Genomic DNA, 25,269 nt, shown 5'->3' with positions numbered 1-25,269 from the left:
AGGTACTGAGGACACAGGCCTGATACACTCGGACTTTTGTGTTCCGTGTCAGTGCGCCATTTTCCCACACTCTCTTGGCCAGTCTGGACATAGCAGTGGAAGCCTTACCCATGCGCTTGTTGATTTCTGCATCTAGAGACAGGTTACTGGTGATAGTTGAGCCTAGGTAGGTGAACTCTTGAACCACTTCCAGAGCGTGGTCGCCAATATTGATGGATGGAGCATTTCTGACATCCTGCCCCATGATGTTCGTTTTCTTGAGGCTGATGGTTAGGCCAAATTCATTGCAGGCAGACGCAAACCTGTCGATGAGACTCTGCAGGCATTCTTCAGTGTGAGATGTTAAAGCAGCATCGTCAGCAAAGAGGAGTTCTCTGATGAGGACTTTCCGCACTTTGGACTTCGCTCTTAGACGGGCAAGGTTGAACAACCTGCCCCCTGATCTTGTGTGGAGGAAAATTCCTTCTTCAGAGGATTTGAATGCATGTGAAAGCAGCAGGGATAAGAAAATCCCAAAAAGTGTGGGTGCGAGAACACAGCCCTGTTTCACACCACTCAGGATAGGAAAGGGCTCTGATGAGGAGCCACCATGTTGAATTGTGCCTTTCATATTGTCATGGAATGAGGTGATGATACTTAGTAGCTTTGGTGGACATCCGATCTTTTCTAGTAGTCTGAAGAGACCACGTCTGCTGACGAGGTCAAAGGCTTTGGTGAGATCAATGAAAGCAATGTAGAGGGGCATCTGTTGTTCACGGCATTTCTCCTGTATCTGACGAAGGGAGAACAGCATGTCAATAGTCGATCTCTCTGCACGAAAGCCACACTGTGCCTCAGGGTAGACGCGCTCGGCCAGCTTCTGGAGCCTGTTCAGAGCGACTCGAGCAAAGACTTTCCCCACTATGCCCACTATACCCATTTATACTAATCCTACACTAATCCCATATTCCTACCAAACATCCCCACCTGTCCCTATATTTCCCTACCACCTACCTATACTAGTGACAATTTATAATGGCCAATTTACCTATCAACCTGCAAGTCTTTTGGCTTGTGGGAGGAAACCGGAGCACCCGGAGAAAACCCACGCAGACACAGGGAGAACTTGCAAACTCCACACAGGCAGTACCCGGAATTGAACCCGGGTCCCTGGAGCTGTGAGGCTGCGGTGCTAACCACTGCGCCTGCAATGGTTCAAGAAGGCAGCTCACTACCACCTTCTCAAGAGCAATTAGGGATGGGAAATAAATGCAACATCCACATCCCATGAAAGAATAAAAGCTCTGTTCATGACTCGCCCACAAGTGAAAATCAATGGGACCCAGCTGCACCGACATCATTCGCCTTCATTATCTCATTGACTCTCAAAGCTAAACGAGGGAAACTCCAAACTCTCAACCAATGCTTTGTTCGACACCGGCTGCTGATTACTTTTTTTTTACAGACAACTTATTTCAAGTTGCTTTTGTTGGATTTTGCAGGAGAAGATTGTTACGGCTGCGGAGTTTACCCTGATAAACCTTTTGATAAACGATTTAATAAACTGAAAAATCTTCGCTAGCGTGGGGTCTATACCAGCCTGTTCCGCGTTGCACCGCCTCTTAAAAAAAAAATCTATATTTAAGGCGTGTCACAATATATTATCTGTAGGGAACAACCCAGATCCAATAAATCCAGGAGCTCTCCCTGAGCCACCAACTCAACACTTCCTCGTTTTTTGCATTGAAATTGAAAGTAGGGAACGCAGACGCTGGTGAAATGGCCTCTGCAAAGGCAATCGAGGAGGTGAAAACTCAAGCTACCTGTTCAATCTGTGGAGATTTTTACAAGGATCCGGTGACGATAGACTGCGGCGATCATTTCTGCCGGGCCTGTATCGTCCAGCACTGGGAGGCGATGGGCGGAATGGCCAGCTGCCCCCAGTGCAGAGAGAGGTTTCATCACAGGAACGTCAAGACCAACCACTTGCTGTCCAGTTTGGTGAAAGTCATTCAGGAACTAGCTGTCAGTCCCAGTACGGACAACCACTGCGAACTGCACGACGAAAAAATCCAAATGTTTTGCGAAGAGGATCAAAGAGCGATCTGTGTGATTTGCAGAACATCCCGTGATCACAGGAATCACACAGTCAGGCCCTTGAAGGAAGCGGCTGATATCTGGAAGGTGAGGTATTTCTCAATGTATTTTCCCTCTCAATGAAGCTCTGGTCCGTTTTAAACCGACCTGGTGTATCCATTGCACGATGCTGTATAACTCTTGTTTGCACTAAGTAATGTTAAAGGGATTTGGAATCACAGAATTGTTACAGCACAGAAGGAGGCGATTCGGCCCATCGTGTCTGCACCAGCTCTCAGAGCGAGCAATTCACTCAGTTCCATTCCCCTGCCTTGTCCCCATAACCCTACACATTCTTCCTTTTCATATAACTGTCCAATTCCCTTGTGAATGCTCCAATTGAACCTGCCTCCACCAAGTTCACAGACAGCGCATTCCAGACCTTAACCACTCGCTGCGTGAACTAGTTTTTCCTCTTGTCACTTTCGCTTTTCTTACCAAATACTTTAAATCTGTGCCCTCGCGTTCTCGATCCTTTCACGAGTGGGGTCAGTTTCTTTCTGTCCAGACCCCTCATGATTTTGAATACATCCAGCAAATCGCCTCTCAGCCTTCTCTTCAAGGAAGACTGGCTGAACCTCTCTAATCTAACTTCGTAACTGAAGTTCCTCACCCCTGGAACCATTCTCGTGAATCTTTTCTGCATCCCTCCAATGCCTCCACATCTTTCCTCAAGTGTGGTGCCCAGAACTGGATGCAATACTCCGGCTTCGATAGGGTAGATACAGAGAAAACATTTCCTCTGGTGGGGAAATCAAGAACGAGGCAACATACATGTTAAAATTGGAGCCAGGACATTCAGGGGGGAAGTCAGGGAAGACTTCTTCACAGAAAGGGGAGGGGGAAATCTGTAACTCACTCCACCACACCCCTCCCCCACCAGAAGAAAAAGCTCTGGATGTTGAAAAAATTACAGCTTTCAAGACTAAGATGGATAGATTTTTGTTGGAGGGATATGGAGCAAAGACAGATATAAATGATGTTGAAGTACAGATCAGCCATGTTCTAATTGAATTGCAGGGTAGACTGGAGGGGGCTGAATGGCCTAATCCTGTTCTGAATGGCAGTGAAAAGTGTGAATGAACCATCATACATACCATGTTTAATATCGATTCATCCTTTTGTTTCTCTGCCCCAAATGCCATTGTTGAAGTATTTGTGTTTTTGTGCGGGTTGTATGGGTAAGACTGGCCCTCATTGGCTGGGACAGCACACATTGATTTCCTCCCGTCTGTAGCAGAGGATCAGGAGGTCAAAACCAATGCGCTTTGCTAAGTGAGTTATCAGCGAGTTGCTTAGCTTGGAACAGGAGTCGACCTGGATCTTCGTGGGATAAAGTCCCTCGAACCAGCATCTTCATTAGTCCGTGACAATGGAACAGTGGTCAGTGCAAGCACTCATTTTGATTCAGTTCATTTCCTTCCAGGTAAAGTTGAATACAGTGAAAGAATCTCTTCAAACACAATTGGAAGACCTTTCCAAACGTCAGAGTGAAGACAAAGCAGATAAGGTGAAACTAAAGGTGAAGTATTTAAATATTCAGCATTATCCTATGTGACAGCGGGAAGGACAAGTCCAGCAATCCAGAATGATGTGTCAGCAGCTAAAATTAGGGCGCACTTCTGATACTCTATGGTATGCATAGACTCGAGGGGCTGAATGGCCTGCTCCTGTCTTTATGTTCCTTTGCCATTCGCTCCTTAAGAGTCCCATTGACTTCAATGTGATGATGGACCCCAAAAAATGCATTGTTTTAAGTGTGAGGCATGCCTGAAAAATAACTCTTCAAACAACGTCAACTAACTCTATCTGAATCCAAATTCGGGCAAGACTGCAAATAACTATTGCAATCTGCCACTTCTAGAACAGGTGGGAAACTTCCAGAAAGTTGGTGTATTGCTGTTTATCAACAGTTTCATTGATGTAATGAGCTAATATTGCCTTTGACCATGATTCCGATGAATAGATCCTTAGGTGTATTGGTCTATCTGACAGGAACTCTCCTACTCAGGAGATAGTTCTACTCATGTTGCCCAGACAACAACAAATATCTTGAATTTATATTGATCCTTTAATGTAGTAAAAGGACCAAAGGCACTTCCCAGGAGAATTATCAAACACAATTTGATGCTGAACCACATTAGATGATATTAGGACAGGTGACCAAAAGCTTGTTTGAAGGAATCGACTTTAAGGAGCACTTTAAAGGAGGAGAGAGGTGGAGAAGCAGGGCTGTTTAGGCAGGGAATTCCAGAGCTTAGGGCCAAGGCAACTGAAGGCTCAGTTACCAATTGTGGGTCAATGAAAATCAGGGTCGTGCAAGGGACCAGAATGGGAGGAATGCAGAGATAGGGCTGGAGGAGGTTACAGAGATAAGGAGAGACGAAGCCACACAGGGATCGGAAAACAAGCATGAACATTTTAAAATCCAAGCTTTTCTGGATCAGGAGCCAATGTGGGTCAGTGAGCATAGGGGGCAAACTTCCGTCTCCTCTCATTTCACACTATACGGTATAGAAAGCCTGCACTCCAGGTTAGTTACGTCTCTAAGCAATTGTATTAACAGAGCTCAAGAGTTCAAGGGAACATTTTAAACCCTACCTGGTATGATACAACTTCCTAGGGGAATTTCTCCCTTGAACCCTCCCTTATGGCCTCAATTTGGGGTATCCATGAAGATAAAGCTGACAATCGGAAATGTACCCTGTGGAACAGCAACACGAAAACATGGAGAAATGAAATTTGTCAAAAGAATTAGTTATGAACATCTAATGGCGCATGTGCAATGCTGAATTTGTCCGGGTTTCCGGTAAACTTCCTGCGAATTTATGGCGGAAGATTGGGGAAACGTCCAGGGGAATTTTTTTTAAAATTAGACTTGGCCTTTTTTGATGTGTTATTCTTTTACAATTGTAAATAAATTCCAAACCTACGGGTGGAAGAGATTGCATTTCTACTGATTCCTACATGAGATTTCTGCTTACTTTAACAGAAACAAATTGACAATCTACGGAAGAACATCCAGTCTGAATTCACAAAATTGCATGGCTTTCTGGTAGAGGAAGAACGGGCCTTCATGATTCAGCTTAAACAGAAGGAAGATATTATTCTACAAATAGAAGAAAATATGAAGAAAACCTCCGAGGAAAGTGCTTCAATTGGTCAATTAATGGAAAAGATCCAGGAGACATTAAATCTGCAAGAGATAGAATTACTTAAGGTAAGCAGGTAAAGTCAGAAGCAATACGAAGGTGAAATAGGGAACAATAGAAGTTTAGCAAAAGTGGCTCAGGTTAAATATTATTGGCGATCTGTTGAAACGTTCTGCTAAAAACAGGAAACATTAGATATCAGGATAGTGGTGCTTATACATTATACAAGCTCAGGTTGGATAGAATCAGTCACCAGAGAAAGTTGAGACTCGACTGTCTACACTACGGAAAAGGAATGAGGCACTTAATATCAGTACAGAGCAGGGTTGTCCAACATACAGCCCCTGGGCCAGGATCTGGCCTGCCAAAGACTTCCATTCAGCCCACGGGTGTAAACTGTACCCAGAGCCATTCCTCATCTTTGCCTGGGCTCCGTGACTGGAGATGGGAAATTTCCCTTTGTCTTCTTTCACAGAGAGGCCTTTTTAAAAACACAGTGCTGTCATTTTCACAGCAGACAGCTGCTGACAGCGGAACAGCAGTTCCCCAACTTCAGACAGATTCGAGGTTTTTGTAAAAGCCCGCCGGAAAACCCTGAATCTGTCCGAAGTTGGGGAACGGCTGTTCTCGCTGTCAGCAGCTGTCAGCTGTGAAACTGAAAGTACGATGTTTTAAAAAAAATCTGATCAACCATCTGCTGAGCTCTCTGCAACTATCAGAGAGAGAGTGAGAAAGGGGAGGGGGGGGGGGGGGGAAGTGAGAGACAGGGGGAGAGAGAGAGAAAGAGGGAGAGAGAGAGACAGGCAGGGAGGGAGAGGGACAAACAGAGAGGGAGAGGGACAGAAAGGGAGGGGGACAGAGTGGGAGACAGGGAGGGAGGGGGAAACGGGGACAGAGAAAGAGGGAGAGGGAGGGAGCAGAGACAGAGGAGGGATACAGACAAAGAGAGAGAGAGAGAGATCAAGAAAGTAAGTTAACAAATTGGTCTTCTCATTTAAAGCTTCTTCACAAAAATGTACATTTGTTGCTGTTTTGATTAATAGTACGATAAATTTTTAATGTCTCTATCTTTCCAAAATTGTCTCACTGGCCCCCTATGTAAGAAGAAAATTGTCTTGTGGCCCCCCCATGCAAAAAGGTTGGACCACCCTGGTGTATAGCAATAGTTCTGGGACAACATGCATGGGAGTCAAGGTATTAGTCTAACTCGGATTTAATTGTAATTGCGTTATACATCTTATTTGAAATAATATGACAGGATGATAATCTGCACCCAACATATGATGGCTATGACCATAAATATACCTATGGTTTACCCATGGCCCATTGACAAATATGTTAGATAGATAGATCGATACAGAGCCATCTAATGGCCAGAGCTTCACATTATTACACTTAAATGGGAAAAGTTAACATAGTGTTACGACCAGGTGAGAAAGGGGTCTAGGGGTTCCCTCCTTATTCACTGCTCTCCAATTGTAAGGCAAAGAAATTAACCTGACAGGTTTTCTTAGATTTAAACAAGAAAGATGGAAGTTTATTAATCTTAAACTCTAATTTGGTTAATGACTATGAATGCATGATGCGACCACGCTAGCATGCATACGCGATAAGCACACACTTAGATAGAGACAGAAAAGTAGAAAGAATAAAAGGGAAACGTTTGAGGCAGTAGCTTGGATTTATTTACGGTCCTTTGAGTACAATGTAGAGTCTTTGATTGCTGTTAAGTCTTGCCATTACGTTGGGGCCCAGTGCACGCTTTAAAACTTGTTTCAATATAGGAGTCTTTTCTTCTTTGAGGTTTAAGTGACTTCAGTGGATCAGGAAATTCATGAGAGAGAGAGAGAGCTAGCCAGGATAGAAGCTCTCTTCTTCCAATTTCAATTGCAATCTGACCTTAACTGTGCTGTGAGCAGTTCAAACAAAACCTAGGCCAGCAGGTAGACATGTGACTAGCTGTTTTAACAAACTCCTGCATTTGTGGATTCCCCATCTTAGCAGACACCCTGGAATGCTGGTTTTCTTACATATTCAATGTCTGGTGATCAAAATTCATTTGGGTTAATTGGATTATATTCTATTGCCTCCAGGCACTGTCTCTTAATATGCAAATGTTTTCCAGCCACTGCTGATCTCTTTAAACAAGTCATTTCTTCATTCCAGCAACAGTTTAAGATTGCTGTTCATATGATGAAATTAATATGCCTTGTTCTTGGCAGGTGGGGTATTCATGACAATAGGAATTTATAACAGCAAATGTTTACACAAAAGTCTGATTTTAAAAAGTCCAGACAAAAGGAAGTATGTTTATGGGCAGGATGGGCACAGGTTTCACCAGATTTTTATATGTATTTATAACGACTTACCAGTTTTGTTGATTGCATTTCACTTCTTTTGTAGATTGCTAAAATCATCACTGAAAGGTATGACTTTATTATCATTTTTGTAAATTTATACGTGGAATGTGAAGTCATAATTAACTATGGTCAAATTTTTATGAAAATGTTTTGTTTTCCACATAGCTGTTAACAAAAAAATCCAAGGTTTTTGACTTCCTATTCACTTACTTGGAGAGACAATATAAAATAAAGGGTATGATTCTAAAGGGGGTGCAGGAGCAGAGGGACCTGGGTGTATATGTGCATAAGTCATTGAAGGTGGCAGGACAGGTTGAGAGAGTGGTTAATAAAGTATACTGTATCCTGGGCTTTTTTAATAGAGGCATAGAGTACAAGAGCGAGGAAGTTATGTTGAACTTGTATAAGACACTAGTTTGGCCTCAGCTGGAGTATTGTGTCCAGTTCTGAGCACCACACTTTAGGAAAGCCATGAGGGCATTGGAGAGAGGGCAGAAAAGATTCATGAGAATTTGGAGAAGTTAGGACTGTTTTTCTTGGTGAAGAGAAAGCTGAGAGATGGATTGATAGAGGTATTCAAAATCATGGGGGGTCTGGACAGAGTAGATAGAGAGAAACTGTTCCCACTCATGAAAGGATCGAGAACGAGAGGGCACAGATTTAAAGTATTTGGTAAGAGAAGCAAAAGTGACATGAGGGAAAACTTTTTCACGCAGCGAGTGGTTAAGGTCTGGAATGCGCTGCCTGAGAGTGTGATGGAGGCAGGTTCAATTGAAGCATATTTATCTAACTTCCCCTTAAATGCATAAGAAATGTTTTTGGTTGCTATGCATAGCTGCACCTTTTAAATGAGCTGAAAATTGCCTCTGGCCTGTATTTCAAGTGAAATTGTCAACATATCCTGAATGATCTTAAACTGCATGTTTATTATTTAACTACAAGTTTTCACCAACGTATTTCTGGGATGGGCGGGGTATAGCTGGGAAATCCTGATTCCTGCCAGCGTATAGTTTGAAGCGTTGGATTATAATGTAAGGTAAGAGCCAAATGCCTTACAAAGCTGGAGCCCAGCAACCTAATGGGGCTGTTGGAAAATACTACAACATGCGAGATGGGAAGGACCCCTTGCAAATCAAATGAAAGGAAAACCAGGCAATGTGGCATTACACAAAGAAAGTCCGATCAAGTGTAATGTTTAGAAGAGGGATTGCAGGTTGGAAATAATTGGAGCACAGCACACAGAGGTAATTCAGTCTCAGTTTGAAAGTTGTGCATCCTTTCCTTAATTTTAATTTGATATGATTATTTAGTGTTAAATCGGAAAACTGTTGGCCGTTTGAGAAGCCGAGGTGTAAAGCTGGTTGGAGGGTAGGAGGTTAATTGCAGTCCAGGTTCAGGAGGTGAATGGGGGTCAGGGAGTGGAGCAGAATGGGCTTCCACAGTGCGAGGACATTGTAAGTACATAAGCTAAGTAGACAATTTATTATAGAAAAGGTACTGACATAAAAGTGTGAAAATCGTGACAATGGGAAATAAGATTTCCCCGCAACTGTGAGATGTCTAAATGTATTATACCATTAGCTAGAGAAAGAATAGAAAATAACTTGCATTTTGTGATGTGTCTACAATACTCAGGTCATCCCAGAGCGTTTCAGAGCTCCGTACTGTAGTCACTGCTCTAACGGATAGGTGGATGGATGGACAGATGTGTAGATGTGTAGATATAGAGATAGTGGAAATCCCATTCCGGGTTAGTAAACATTTACAGAAGAAAGATGTTGCATGTGGAAGCTTGTGCCCACACTGGTGTGACTGGTTGTAAGAATATTGGTTCAGGAGGATATTTAGAGGGACTAGGTTAGAAAGGGTTAAATAACTAAAGGTTTAACTGGAATTACTGTTCTTCAAAACCAACAGCTTTATGGCCTTCAAATTTGCTGGTTGCAGGCAAAGGATGACTGGTGATTGTTATCACAGCTAAGGAGGAGGGGACAAGGGCAGTTTCAGACAGGAATCCATCTCTACTGTTATCTCGTATTAGAGAATGCTTGCTATTTGTTGAAATATGATGAAATATACTCCCCTTTTATAGTTCCTCAGTATTAAAGGTTTACTTAGCTGCAATTTATTATTACATTTGCTAGACTACAGTTTTATTTCTTTATGAGAATAAGTAAAGAGAATGATGTTTAAGTTGGTAGTTCTGTATAGTTAGAATGGTTGTTAATTCCAATGTCGCCATTAATTGCTGAACAAAGGAAGATTGTAGGGAGGCTAAAAGTAAATATAAGAGAGACCCAGACTGCTCTACTTTGACATATTCATGCCAACCCCGTGATTGGGTGGAATGGGGTTGGGGGGGGTATGGATGATGTATGATTGGATGAATTGTGCTGCAATTTAGTCGTGACGTATAATTGCAGGGGCTTGTGTCTTTTTCGGAGTGATGGATTTAACAAAGGTCACCAGGCAAGTGGATGAGGATGAATTGGAGGGAGTACAATGAATAAAGACACAACCTTTTTTATTCTTTCTTGGGATGTGTGCATCGCTGTCAAAGCCAGCATTTGTAGCCCATCCCTAATTGCCCTTGAACTGAGTGGCTTGCTAGGCCATTTCAGAGGGCAGTTAAGAGTCAACCACATTGCTGTGTTGGAGTCACATGTAGGCCAGACCAGGTAAGGACGGCAGATTTCCTTCCCTAAAGGACATTAGTGAATCAGACAGGTTTTTACGACAGTCGTTGATAGTTTCATGGCACCATTACTGAGACTAGCTTTCAATTCCAGATTTTTTTTTAATTAATTGAATGTATTGATTAATTGAATTTAAATTCCACCAACTGCCGCGGTGGGATTCGAACCCATGTCGCCAGACCATTAGCCTCGGCCCCTAGATTACTAGCCCAGTGACATTACCACTATGCCACCGTCTACCCTTACCTAAGGATCAACAGAGTATTATAATTCTCAACTTTTCCTTGGAATCAGGCCACCATTAGTGCCATGCCTTCAGTAGCCTCTGCCCTCAGCTCTGGGATACCCTCCCTACACATCTGCACCATTCCATCTCGCTTTCCTCCTTTAAGAAACTCCTTAAAACCGACCTCTTTGACCATGTTTTTGATCATCCGACCTTAAATCTCCTTATGTGGCTCGGTGCCAAATTTTGTTTTATACTGAACTCCTTGGGACGGGTTATTATGTCAAAGGTGCTGTATAAATATAAGCTGTTGTTGTAAGTTGCTGCTGAAATAACTACGTGCATTAAGTCTCACTTATGCTTAAATAAAAATAATATGGAGTTAGCTTCAAACGATTGGACAGGCAGTCTAAAGCGACTATAAACCTATTAGAAGGTTTTAAGTAGTTTCTACATATGAGTGGGAATGAAAGAGGGAAGCTCGATGTGTAGGGGTATACTCTTAAATATATTTATGACGTTCGTGAACATCTAGGGTGCAATTATCAGCAAGGGGATTAAACTACCCTTATTGCCGTTGCCAGTAAGAAATATACATCTAGTTTATTTGCACAGGTGTGATGTTAGATTCAAGGAACCCACCAAGGTTTCCATTGACCTCAATCTGACTGGACTCATTGGACCACTGCAGTATATCACATGGAGACGGATGCTCAGGTTCATCGATCCAGGTAAAATTAATTTGGACTCCTCTGTTCCTACTTAAGGTGTAGCCAATAAGTGCATTAATTAACAATGCAAAGATTCGAGCTGAACTACTATTGGTGTCAGTGGATTTACTATTGACGGTGACCATACTAAAGCCATCCCAGTTTCAGTGACAAGGTGAAAACTACTGCTAGTTTATCATGGGTGCCACAGAATTACCATTCACAACAACGCTAAACCAGACTGTGTAAATTCAGGCCACAAAGAACTAAAGAGTCAAGTTGAATGGAACCCCTTGTAGGAGATAGGCCAAAGCATTCTGAAACCTACAGCATCTCTCTTGTGTGGTGGGGCAAAACACCCTTTATTGGATCAAAGTCATCGTTTTCTGCAATGGAACTGAATATTGGGTCAGTGCGCATGGCAGGCGGTCGATACAATAAAAGCCCATTCAGCACTACAATCAAAGACAAATTTCTACCCTTTTCTAACCATTGGGAGACAGCTCTGTCCATGTGTGTGCCCATCATTGGGAGGCAGTCTATCCCTGTATGTGCCCTTCATTGGGAGGCAGTCTATCCCTGTGTGTGCCCATCATTGGGAGGCAGTCTATCCCTGTATGTGCCCTTCATTGGGAGACAGTCTATCCCTGTATGTGCCCTTCATTGGGAGGCAGTCTATCCCTGTGTGTGCCCATTATTGGGAGGCAGTCTATCCCTGTGTTTGCCCATTATTGGGAGGCAGTCTATCCCTGTGTTTGCCCATTATTGGCAGACAGTCTATCCCTGTGTGTGCCCTTCATTGAGGGGCAGTCTATCCCTGTGTGTGCCCATCATTGGGAGGCAATCTATCCCTGTGTTTTCCCATCATTGGGAGGCAGTCTATCCCTGTGTGTGCCCATCATTGAGGGGCAGTCTATCCCTGTGTGTGCCCATCATTGGGAGGCAATCTATCCCTGTGTTTTCCCATCATTGGGAGGCAGTCTATCCCTGTGTGTGCCCTTCATTGGGAGACAGTCTATCCCTGTGTGCACCCATCATTGGGAGGCAGTCTATCCCTGTGTGTGCCCATCATTGGGAGGCAGTCTATCCCTGTGTGTGCCCATTATTGGGAGACAGTCTATCCCTGTGTGCACCCATCATTGGGAGACAGTCTATCCCTGTGTGCACCCATCATTGGGAGGCAGTCTATCCCTGTGTGTGCCCTTCATTGGGAGACAGTCTATCCCTGTGTGCGCCCATCATTGGGAGACAGTCTATCCCTGTGTTTGCCCATTATTGGGAGACAGTCTATCCCTGTGTGTACCCATGCATGGGCATTGGGAGACAGCACTATCCATGTGTGTGCCCCTCATTGGGAGGCAGTCTATCCCTGTGTTTGCCCATTATTGGGAGACAGTCTATCCCTGTGTGTGCCCATGTTTGGGCATTGGGAGGCAGTTCTATCCATGTGTGCGTGCCCAGGAATGGACAGAAATACCTTAAATGTGACAATGAAAGGTATGATCAAGCAAGCCAAAGAAGCAGGTAATGACTTTGGACAATATTGATAAAGTGGGCCATAGCAAGTCAGACGCCCATTTTGGACCTCCTTACGATTTTTATTTTGGTCGACTTCAATGGAAATTTAAAAAAATCAGGACAGTTGATAAACAAGCTGCCAACTCGCTATCACCAGTTTTACACCATCCCACAGTTTGGGTGAAAGTGTCAAGCAGGCAATAAGGACTCAGTAACTCGTTATACCTCTATTTCCATGTTGTGTATAATGAACAGTTAAATTATCACTTATCTATCACCCAAAATCAAAATTACCCCCAAACAGTGCAAACAAGATTGGAGGTCAAGCAGTGTGAATGGACTTTATCCTGTTTTGTGAATCTTGCTGTATATACAGTTGAAAATAATTTTTTTTTAAACAAAGGAAACATATCCAACCTTTTTTCAATCTCACCAGTACCATATTTGGCCTTTTTAGCTCCTGGTTCTCTCACTCTGGATCCGATAACTGCACATCCGACCCTTCAACTTTCCGAGGACTTGACTCAAGTAAAACGCGGCGAGACAGCACCGATGATTCCTGATCACCAGAAGAGATTCAGAAATCGACGTTCCATTCTGGGGTCGGAGGGATTCACTTCTGGGCGGCACTACTGGGAAGTGGGTGTGGGGAGCAGCACCTTCTGGGTTTTAGGTGTGGCTAGACAGTCCATCCCAAGAAAGCAAGATTTCCCCCTGGAGCCCAAGGCTGGAGTATGGGCTATTGGTCTGTCTTGGCAGGATGGTTATAAAGCTCTTAGCTCGCCCCCTACCCATCTTGCTCTCAGTACGAAACCCAAGAAATTGGGGATCTATTTGGACTATGAGAGGGGTCAATTGGTATTTTACAATGCAGATGACATGTCCCATCTGTACACTTTCACTGATATGTTCAGTGAGAAACTTTACCCTTATTTCAGCACTAGCTGTAAGGCTGATTCACTAAAACTGATCTCCTTAGAATTGTAAAAAAAATTTAAATTGTTAAGAAGGGGCAGCTTTTACCAGCAGCTCACATGTACGGATAAATCGATTTTAATTTCAATTGAAGTCAGTGGAAGAAAAAGTCAGCCACTGGTGTCCAATTTGATATTGCCTATCTTGAACTAAGGTCCCAAAGTTAAAATTACCCTCTTCAACATTCTCCAGATCAAATCTGTCACAGAAGGCAGGGAGGATAATTGGGAGCAACCCTACAAAATTCTAGGGATAGTTAGCTTGGCTCTGCCAGAAACATTTGGATAGAAATCCGAATTGGGTGGGATGCTAAATGGAGTGACAAGACAGTGGTCTTCTGTTCTACGCCCCGTCTGATATTCAGTTCTATTGAAAATAAATGGGATTGAATATGAAGCGGGAAGAATGGGATGTCGCTGGGTCAAAATCCTGGAACTCCCTTCCCAACAGCACTGTGGGTGTACCTACCCCACATGGACTGCAGCGGTTCAAGAAGGCGGCTCACCACCACTTTCTCAATGGCAATTAGGGATGGGCAATAAATGCTGGCCCAGCCAGCGATGCCCACATCCCAAGAATGAATATAAAAAAAGAGCTGGTATGGAAATGGTAGGCCGATGGTGGCTTCCTTCTGTGCTCTAACAGTCTATGACTCTATGGTGTGATCTAATACATGGGATTCCTGTCACTGTCATGCAGGGGGGGAAATTAACACGGCTAAGGGGAGTGGGACAAATTTGTTTAGTCTTTCAAAAAGCCAGTAAGGACATGATCGGCTGAATGGCCTCTTTCTGTATGACTCTATGATAAGCTTTTAATAATTCCTGATATTTAAGAGAATGATGTTGATTCGGCTCTGAATTAATTCCAAGTGCCAGTCACTGCATTCGAAATTGGCATTGCTGAAGTGGATTTGCATCATAATAAATCATCAGCTTATGATTATTCTTTCATGTTCCGGATGTGTTTTACAGAAATACCTTGCAGCCTTCAAACTTTAAGAGACGTGATTGTTGAAATTATATTGTACAAAGAAAATGTTTTGTGTTAATTGTTCTTTTTAATCTTCCATTTAGTCTCACTGAAATGTTAATTTTGTGCTTTCTTTGGCGTAGTAAATACCAAAAGTGTTTTCTGATTTTTCAACTGTGTGTCAAGCTGCTGAATGGTCAGGTTCTAATCTGATCGTTATGCCCCTTTTGTTCAGGATTTCCCCACCAGAGGAAATTATTTCTCTGTATCTACCTTATTGAATCCTTTTATCAGTTTAAACACCACGATTTAAATTGTCCCTCAATCTTCCGTACTGTAGGGAATCCAAGCCAAGTGTTTGCAGCCTGTCCTTATAGTTTAACCCTCAAAGCCCTGGTCTCATTCAGAATCTCTCCAAAGCCAATATTTCCTTCCTATTGCATAGTACCTCAAACTGAATGCAAACTCCAGACAGGATCCGCCCAAGGCTCTGGTCAACTCCAAGCTTAGCTTCCAACCTTTTGTATTTGAGCCCCCTTGAAATTCAATGAGCCTGTTGACTGATCTTTGTACCAATTTACTAGCTTGGCATGATTTCTGTACTTTTACACCCAAATCTCTTTGTGCTGCTTTACACGTCCTAGTCAGAAAAGTATCTGGCAACACGTCGGCAATCGAGGCAGCGAGAGGGGTTCGTAGATATAGAGTTGGATGTTGTCAGCATGCATGGAAGTTGATCTGTTGTTGATGTTGCCAAGGAGAAGCTTGTAGATGAGGCTGAGGAGAGGGTCATAGGTCACTTCGAGGTAACGGTGCAGGGTCAAAAAGAGAATCCATTGGTAGAGATGCTGGTAGGTGAGGGTGGAGGGAGTAGGGAGAGGACCTAAGGAGGCAGTTGGTAATGGATAAAGAAGCCTCACCCTTTCCCCATCTATCTAAAGACTCAGTGTTCCTCCAACTATGGCCTGTACGTATTCCCAGCTCCCTTCACCCCATTTCTGGTGGCTGTGCCTTCATATCTATATAGAGACCACACTCTAGAGTTCTCTCCCTGAACCCCTCCACCTCCCCCTCTTCCTTTTAAAACCTTCCATAAAGCCCTCTCTAATCAAGCTTTTAGTCAACACTCCTAAAATCTCCTTCTGTGGCGCTCATCAAATATTTGTTTGATTCCCTTTCTGTGAAGGGCCTTGCAATGTTTTACCTCCAGTTAGAGCCACAATAGAGGGTTTCTGTTGTTGAAATTTGTCTGCAAGCTTGTCACAATTTCAAAGGTTTCAAAGCGAAGAAGTTAAGTTGGTATTGATCATGTAAACTTAAAAAACAAATTGATATTTAGGGGAGCACAGTAAGAATTGTCCACCAAAATAATGGAGCAGTGCAGAGATTGTTAACCTGTGAACAAAATTCAATTCAGCTGTGCATCAGACGAGTTTCAAAATGAAAATAAATGCGAAACACTCAACACCACCACCACCCCCACCCCCACCCTGTTTCTTAACAATAAATAAAAGACAGGACATAACTGTCCTGACAAAAAACATTGAGCAAGAAGTGGAAGCAAAACTGATAAGAATAAACAGGTCTAATCTACCTGAGTCAAGGACAATGTCTACCTGTGTCTACCTGTGTCAATGGCAGCGTCTACCTGTGTCAATGACAGTGGAACTGAGCTAAGAAACCTGGAGGCTGAAGTAATCAGTGCTATCTGCTTTGGAATTGCTTTTATATAAGTGCCCAGTCATGTTAAGACTGCAGGCCCAACTTCTGCAGAGCGTGTGTATCTAAACAAGGAGCCTTCTGGTGTTCAAAGTCACTTCCTGGAACAGCCCTCATACCCGACTGGTGAATATGGTCGAAGGGTTTTGGGAGCCGAACCTTCAGCCTCTTGATTCACGACGTTTCTTCCATTGCCAAGAAAATGGACAAAAGGACCCAAACTCTAATGCAAAGAAGACTTGCTGGCAATTTGCCTGGTCTGTCAACTGGCAGAAGAGCATAAGGGCCAGAGGGCCAGGCTGATCCAGGAGGCTTACTACAACAACAACAACTTACATTTATATAGTGTCTTTCATGAAGTAAAACATTCCAAGGTGCTTCGCAAAAGTGTTAGCAAGTAAAATTTGACACCCAGCCACGTAAGGAGATATTAGGGCAGCTGACCAAAAGCTTGGTCAAAGAGGTAGGTTTTAAGAAGCAGAAAGGAGGAAAGAGAGGAAGAAAGGTGGAAAGGTCTAGAGAGGAAAATTCCAGAGTTCAAGGCTCATACAGCTGAAGGAAAAGCCGCCAATGGTGGAGCGATTAAAATAGGGGACGCTCAGATATCTCAGGGGATTGTTGGGCTGTGGGAGATTACAGAACAAAGGAGGATGAGGCCATGGAGGGGTTTGAAAATACGGATGAGAATTTTCAAATCGAGACATTGCTTTATGTCGGCACAGTGTAGGTCAGTGAGCACAGGAATGGTGAATGCACGGAACTTGGCGCCAGTTAGGTCAGAGGCAGAGGTTTTGCATGACCTAATGCTTCCGGAGGGTAGAAACCGAGAAGCCGGCCAGGAGCGCTTTGGAATAGTCAAGCCGAGAGGTAAATTGGCCATTATAAATTGCCCCTAGTATAGGTAGGTGGTAGGGAAATATAGGGACAGGTGGGGATGTGGTAGGAATATGGAATTAGTGTAGGATTAGTATAAATGGGTGGTTGATCGTCGGCACAGACTCGGTGGGCCGAAGGGCCTGTTTCAGTGCTGTATCTCTAAATATAATTAAAAAATATAAAAATAAAGGCGTGGCTGAGGGTTTCGGCGGTATATGAGCTGAGGCAGGGGCAGAACCAGGCAATGTTACCAAGGTGGGGATAGGCAGTCTTAGTCATGTGATCAGAAGCTCATCTCGTGGTCAAATATGACTCCAAGGTTGTGAAAAGCCTGTTTTAAACAGGACTTCTTTTGTTCCTGTTGTTAAATATTACTGTCCTTTTCTCAAGGAAAAACTTCAGCAATCCCAACCAACAGGATATTAAGGGGATTGGGAAAACACAGGCCAAGGAGAAAAACAAGGTGAAATATCTAAAGGTAATGATTAATTCGTTACAATATGTGTGTGTTTTTTCCATAGTGGAAAATTGCCGGAGTAACATGCGACTGGGGACTGAGCAGCACCCCAGGTAGACATTAAAGGACTGCTGTTCACCATAGCAGGACTTGAAATGCATAACTTACCTCCACGAATCGCCAACTTACCCATTTTGCCATAGCGGACATAGAAGGGGAAAGAAAGAAAAGAACTTGTATTCAAATAGCGCCTTTACAGCTAAAGGGTAGGACAAGTTTGGAACTCTGGCCCACAAAAAGCATTAGATGCTCATCAAGGGTATAAAAGGATGTGGAGTTGAGATACAGGTCAGCCGTGATCTTATTGAATGGTAGAACGGGCTTGAGGGGCCGAATGGCCTCCTCCTGCTCCTATTTTTGAATAAATTACTTTTTTTGACATGTTATCACTATTGTACTTTAGCAACCAATTTGCGTGCAGTAAGGTCCCGTGACCTGCAATGTTTGAAATCACTTTTTGGTAATGTTGGTTGAGGGGTAATTGATGTCCGGCCACCAGGGAGAACTCCCCAGCACCTCTTCCAAGCACTGCCATGAGATCTTCTACGGCCTGAGAGGGCAGACAGGGCCTCGGATTAACACCTCGTCCGAAAGTCGTCACCTCCGGCGGTGCAGAATTCCCTCAGTACTGCACTGAAGTATTTACGAACACATATACGAACATACCAATTAGGAGCAGGAGTAGGCCACTCAGCCCCTCGAGCTACTCCGCCATTCAACAAGATCACGGCTGATCTGACTGTAACCTCGACTCCACGTTCCCGCTTACCCCCGATAACCTTTCACCCCCTTTCTTATCAAGAATATATCGACCTCTGTTTTAAAAATATTCAAAGACTCTGCTTCAACCGCCTTTTGAGGAAGAGAATTCCAAAGACTCACGACTTTCCGAGAGGAAAAGATTTCTCCTCGTCTCTGTCTTAAATGGGCGACCCCTTATTTTTAAACAGAGTGTAAGCTTAGATTGGATTATGTGCTCAAAAGTCTCGAGTATATGGCAAATTCTGAAAACCCGAAACAAACAGAAAAATGCAGGAAACCATCAGCAGGTTGGGTAACATCATTGGAGAGGGTGAAACAGGGCAGAAGGTAGAAAGGTTAACATTTCAGCTGTTGATCTGTAATATATTCCAGTTCTGACCAAAGGTTTACACCTGACCATTACCTTTTTCCCTTTCTGCAAAGATGCTGGGAGGCTCTTAGCATTTTCAGTTTTTGTAATGCTTGATAATTGGATGTTTTAAGAGATAAGGCTGCTTGGCAGGTAGACAATAAAGGCTGAGAATAGTTTGTCTGACAACTGAAACTGGCATCTAGAACCGGTTTTACCGGATTCCTCCGTGCAGATGGAGCATTTATATCGAACAAATAGCAGTTTGTCACCTGCAACCCTGATGTGTTCGAAAATGAATGTGTTCAGCCCAGATTCCCATTAGCATCCGGGTTCGCTGTGTTATTTTTGGTTTTTGAATGCATGTACCCAACACTAAACAGGGCACTTTTCTCAGTCCAAGGACTGTGGAACAGGTTATGCATGCCACAGATATGCACAGGCATGCCCAGGAGCTGAAACTTGTATAGATTTCTGGATGTATAATCTAAAATCTTGAAAATGGGTTTAAAAATTGCCTCTATTCATGTGCGTAGCATTAAGTCCACCACGCAAGGAGTTTCGACCTTAGGTTACCTGGCCAATGTTAAAGCTGGCCTGCTGTTTTTGCAGGAGTGTGCGATACCGCAACTCAGCACTTACAGGCAGTGGTCGTGATGGTGGACCCACGGGCTATCGATCTGGTCGGGGGGGGTAATGGTTCCCGTTCCTCCGGCCTGGGTATTCTGCTGCGAGGAGGCAACTTCACCATCTCCGAAGTTAAGGAAGTAGTGGGCGGTCGCCTCCTCGTAGCAGATGTAATGTACAACAATTCTGCGCTCTGGTTAATCACGTGACTGCCCCGGTTCAATATAGCGAGCGGATGACCGTCTTCCAGCAGCTCCCACTGCTGTTGGAGACGTCCAGGCCGGTCATTCTAGGCGGTGACTTCAACTGCATCATCGATGCAGCTGGACGATCCGGCAGTGACGACAGCAAATTGGACGCTACGACCAGATTCCTAATAGAAACAGTAAAAGATGTCAATCTGCATGACGTCTTCAGCAAACCTGCAGACGGAGCACAGTGTAGATACACATGGTCAAGAACGGACGGGTCTGCCCGTTCCAGGATTGACTTCCTGTTTATGTCCTGTGCTGTCACGGTCCGATCCACCGACGTCAAGCCGGTGTTCTTCTCCGACCACTGCCTCTTACTAGCCGACTGTCACTTACAGGACGACCAGCGGGTTGGCAGGGGGACAGGGAAGCTCAATGCTACACTGCTAACCCCAGAGAATGTTCAGGAACTCAAAAGGGATTACAAAGGTTGGAGAACCGTGAAACCCCTCTCTGAGTCTCCAGTTCACTGGTGGGAGGCGATTAAGGAGAACATCAAGAGGTTCTTTATCTTCAAAGATGTTCAGAGAGTGAGAGAGATACAGAGAGAAATGTCCCGACTCCCGAAAAGAATGCAAAATCTGCTCCGGCTGCATTCGATGGCGGTTGAGATCAAGGAGGATCTCCACGAGATGAAGAGCCAGCAGGTCTCGCTCTTTGCCATGGAAGCCGTTGAGCAGGATGAGACATGCTCGTGTTTCTTCTTCCAAAGGTTACACAGAGAGAGCTCTGTGATCAGCAGCCTGAAGGAAGAGGATGGCTCGGTAACGTCTTCGCAGTCCAACATACTAAGGATCAGCAAATCCTTTTATGGTGGTCTGTACGACATGAAGCCCACAGACAGCACGGCCTCCCAGTCCTTCCTGTCATCTATCACAGAGGTCTTAGTGACAGCATGAGGGAGAGACTGGACAAGCCGCTAACTCTAGACGAACTGACAAACGCCGTCAGGTCCTTCGAGATGAGTAAAACTCCCAGAAGTGACGGCTTCCCGGTTGAGTTGTATTTGGCCCTGTGGGACTGGGTCGGCCCAGACCTGCTGGAAGTATACGAGAGTATGCTCCTGGCCGGCAGCATGTCAGAATCCATGAGGAAAGGCATCGTCACCCTCCCCTTCAAGCGGAAGGGGGAGAGGGCAGAAATCAGAAATTGGCGGCCCATCTCACTGCTTATTCCGTCCAAAGTCATCGCCAGTCGAGTCAAGTCTGCTCTGGAGTTGGTAATTCACCCTGACCAGACCTGTACTGTACCCGGCAGGAAGATCTCTGATAGTCTCGTGCTACTCAGGGATACGATCACCTACGTACGGGACAGGAGGGTGGACACCTGCCTCATCAGCTTGGACCAGGAGAAGGCTTTTGACAGAATATCACACACCTACATGATGGACGTGCTCTCCAAAATGGGGTTTGGGGAGGGAATCTGCAATTGGATCAAACTGCTCTACACAAACATCGGTAGTGCAGTCTCAATCCATGTGTGGGAATCAGAAAGTTTCCCGATCCAATCTGGAGTCAGACAGGGCTGTCCTCTCTCCCCTGTCTTGTTTGTTTGCTGTATTGAACCCTTTGCTGAGTCCATTAGGAAGGATGTGGGTATAAGAGGGGTGACAATCCCAGGCAGTGGAGGCACTCAGGTCAAAGCCTCCCTGTACATGGATGACATCGCTGTCTTCTGCTCAGACCCGCTGTCTGTGCGCAGACTGATGAGCATCTGCGACCAGTTCGAACTGGCCTTGGGAGCCAAAGTTAGCCATGGCAAGAGCGTGGCCATGTTCTTTGGGAACTGGGCTGACCGATCCTTTATCCCCTTCACCGTCAGGTCAGACTACCTGAAGGTGCTGGGGATATGGTTTGGTGTGGCCGGGGCAGGCACCAAAACCTGGGAGGAGCGAGTAGCCAAGGTACAACACAAGTTGAGCATGTGGGAGCAGCGATCTCTCTCCATTGTGGGTAAGAACCTGGTCATTAGCTGTGAGGCACTCACGTTGTTACTGTACGTGGCGCAGGTCTGGCCCATACCCCACTCCTGCGCCGTGGTGGTCACCCGAGCCATTTTCCGCTTTATCTGGAGATCAAAAATAGACAGGGTCCAGAGGGACACAATGTTCAAACCTCTGGATCAAGGGGGAAAAGACGTACCCAACATCGCCCTCATCCTGATGACCACCTTCATGTGCAGCTGCCCATTACGCAAACACCAAGTGTCTCTACGTGCTGAGGTTCTATTTGTCCCCGGTGTTGCGAAGGATGTGTCTGGTCACATTGCTGTAGAACGCTCTATTTAGTTGGACCATGCTGTACCACCTATCCTTTGTGGAAAAGTTTGTGCAGAAAAACACCTTTGACCACCAATCCATCAGGAAGTGGTCTGCACAGAATGTCCTCAAGGCCCGATGGGATGGTGTGTCCTGTCAGATGGTTCCCCGAGCAGACTGTCAAAGTCATTTGGCAGAATGCCTCATCGCCAGAACTTTCAAACAAGCACCAAGATGTATCTTGGCTGGTGGTGAGAAGGGCCCTCCCTGTCAGATCCTTCCTGCACACCTGGAATCTCACCGCCTCTACGGGCTGTTCCCAGGGACGCACAGCGGGATCATCAGCCGAGGGAGATGGTGAGAGGGGGTAACTGAGTGCAAGTGAGATAGGGACACCAGCAGATGGAGATGGTGAGAGGGGGCAGTAACTGAGTGCAGTGAGACAGGGACATCAGTGGATGGAGATGGTGAGGGGTGGGGGTGGGGGGGGTGGTGGTGGCGGTAACTGAGTGCAGTGAGAGGGGGTCACCAGCAGATGGAGATGGTGAGATGGGGACAGTTACTGCAGTGAGACAGGGAAACCAGCAGGTTGAGATGGTGAAAGGGGGACAGTTACTGCAATGAGAGAGGGACACCAGCAGATGGAGATGGTGAGGGGGCAGCTGATTGCAATGAGACAGGGAAACCAGCAGATTGACATGGTGAAAGGGGGACAGTTACTGCAGTGAGACAGGGAAACCAGCAGATTGAGATGGTGAAGGGTGGGGCGGAGTGGGGGAGGGGGGGGGCAGTAGGTGGGTGCAGTACGACAGAACACCAGCAGATGGAGATGGTGAGTGGGGTTAATTTGTTTCTTGATTTTGCCAACTGCTTATTTTAGCATTTGAACATCGAGTTCAATAATTTCAGAGCGAGACGGCCCCCCCCCCCCATTTTACTTTTATTTTAAGTTATTTTTCTATTTTTATTTTTTGTGTTTATTTTATTTCATCTTAGTTTGTTCAGTTTGCTTACCCACTGTTGTTTTTTCATGTTTGTACTTGTGGTTGTTCAATTTTCAGTCCGTTAACACCCTATCTGTACTCATGCTTTGTCTTTCAACACACCATTAACATATTGTTTGCCTTTGCTCCGTGACCTTCTGGTCAGCTATTCTGTGACCTTGTCCTATCTACACCTTCTCCTTTGTTATCACTTGCCCCACCCCCGCTTTACTTGCTTAAAACCTTTTACATCACTAATATTTGTCAGTTCTGATGAAGATTCACTGTCCTGAAACGTTAACTCTGCTTCTCTCTCCACAGATGCTGCCAGACCTGCTGACCATTTCCAGCATTTCTTGTTTTTATTTCAGATTTCCAGCATCCGCAGTATTTTGCTTTTATTTTAGCTTATTTTAGCAAGTGATTTGATATTTGATTGTGATCATATAAGTTTTACCGAAATAAATGTCTGCTTGGTTTAACCATTGAATTTTACTCCTTAATTCTCGTTGACACCTACTAATAAATGAATGCTGTGACATTGTGTCCTTTTACAACAATAAAATGCTTTAGCAGATGAACCAAGTGCAATAGGAACTTGGGAACAGGATGAGGCCATTAACCCCTTTGAGCCTGTTCCATGGTTCAATGGGATTTTGGCTGATCTGTGACATAGTTCCATCTACCCATCTTATAGATAATAAAAGCAAAATACTGCTTGCGGTCTGAGCAGAGGTGTCCCACAAAGTGGTCACCCAGTCTGTGTTTGTTCTCCCCAGTGGAGAGGAGACCACATTGTGAGCAGCGAATACAGTATACTACATTGAAAGAAGTACAAGTAATCGCTGCTTCACCTAAAAGGAGTGTTTGGGGCCTGGGATAGTGAGGAGAGAGGAGGTAAATGAGCAGGTATTACACCTCCTGTGATTGCAGGGGAAGGTGCCATGGGAAAGGGACAAGGTGGTGGGGGAAATGGAGGAGGGGACCAGGGTGTCGTGGAGGGAACGATCCCTTCGGAATGCTGACGGGAAGGGAGGGGAAGATACGTTTGGTAGTGGCATCACGCTGGAGGTGGCGGAAATGGCGGAGAATGGTCCTTTGGATATGGAGGTCAAGGGTGGTGCTGTTGTTGTATGGCGTACCGACCTCTACCTTCAGCGGCTCAGCGCCGACTCTCAGACACATCTTCCTACTTCCCTCTGGACCATGACCCCACCACCGAACATCCAACTACTGTCCACAGGACTGTCACTGACCTCATCTCCTCTGGAGATCTTCCCTCTACAGCTTCCAACCTCATAGTCCCACAACCCCGGACAGCCCGCTTCCACCTCCTTCCCAAAATCCACAAACAGGATTGTCCTGGCAGACCCATTGTGTCAGCCTGCTCCTGCCCCACTAAACCTATTTCTTCCTATCTCGACTCTATCTTTTCTCCGCTGGTCCAGTCTCTTCCCGTGACTCTTCTGACACCCTACGTCATTTTGACAATTTCCAGTTTCCTTGCCCCAAACGCCTCCTCTTCACTATGGACGTCCAATCTCTCTACACCTCCATCTCCCACCAGGACGGTTTGAGGGCTCTCCGCTTCTTCCTTGAACAGAGGCCCAACTTGTCCCCATCCACCACCATCCTCCTCTGCCTGGCTGAACTTGTTCTCACATTGAACAACTTCTCCTTCAACTCCACTCACTTCCTTCAAGTAAAAGGTGTTGCTATGGGTACCCGCATGGGTCCTAGTTATGCCTGTCTTTTTGTGGGATATGTTGAACATTCCTTTTTCCAGTCCTACTCAGGCCCCCTCCGCCAACTCTTTTTCCGGTACATTGATGATTGTATCGGTGCCGATTCCTGCTCCCGCCCCGAACTGGAAAACTTTATCAACTTTGCTTCCAATTTCCACCCTTCTCTCACCTTTACATGGTCCATCTCTGCCACTTCCCTTCCCTTCCTCGACTTCTCTGTCTCCATCTCTGGGGATAGGTTGTCTACTAATATCCATTATAAACCCACCGACTCCCACAGCTACCTCGACTACACTTCTTCACACCCTGCCTCCTGTAAGGACTCCATTCCATTCTCCCAGTTTCTCCGTCTCTGAAGCATCTGATGATGCTACCTTCCAAGACAGCGTTTCTGATATGTCTTCCTTTTTCCTCAACCGAGGATTCCCCCCCACTGTTGTTGACAGGGCCCTCAAACGT

At 45.1% G+C, this 25,269-nt stretch overlaps 1 protein-coding gene across 1 annotated transcript; it reads left to right on the top strand.

Moving 5' to 3' along the window:
* The first annotated feature begins 1,758 nt into the window (after nt 1-1,758).
* On the top strand, nt 1,759-14,749 carry LOC137345949 (zinc-binding protein A33-like). Its single transcript, XM_068009203.1, has 6 exons — nt 1,759-2,163; nt 3,542-3,637; nt 5,108-5,335; nt 7,671-7,693; nt 11,165-11,280; nt 13,235-14,749. Exons 1-6 carry the CDS (start codon nt 1,759-1,761, stop codon nt 13,762-13,764), a joined length of 1,398 nt encoding a protein of 465 aa, XP_067865304.1. The 3' UTR covers nt 13,765-14,749.
* Nucleotides 14,750-25,269: the final 10,520 nt, after the last annotated feature.

Source organism: Heterodontus francisci, chromosome 29 (assembly GCF_036365525.1).
Source record: "Heterodontus francisci isolate sHetFra1 chromosome 29, sHetFra1.hap1, whole genome shotgun sequence".
Classification (NCBI taxonomy): domain Eukaryota; kingdom Metazoa; phylum Chordata; class Chondrichthyes; order Heterodontiformes; family Heterodontidae; genus Heterodontus; species Heterodontus francisci.
This window is presented reverse-complemented; position numbering and strand designations above follow the sequence as displayed.

Excerpts from the sequence above, each read along its gene's own strand:
- LOC137345949 (XM_068009203.1), top strand. The coding sequence starts at position 1,759 with ATGGCCTCTGCAAAGGCAATCGAGGAGGTGAAAACTCAAGCTACCTGT. Across the intron at positions 2,164-3,541 it reads AAGCGGCTGATATCTGGAAG|GTAAAGTTGAATACAGTGAA; the intron begins GTGAGGTATTTC and ends ATTTCCTTCCAG. Across the intron at positions 5,336-7,670 it reads AAGAGATAGAATTACTTAAG|ATTGCTAAAATCATCACTGA; the intron begins GTAAGCAGGTAA and ends CTTCTTTTGTAG.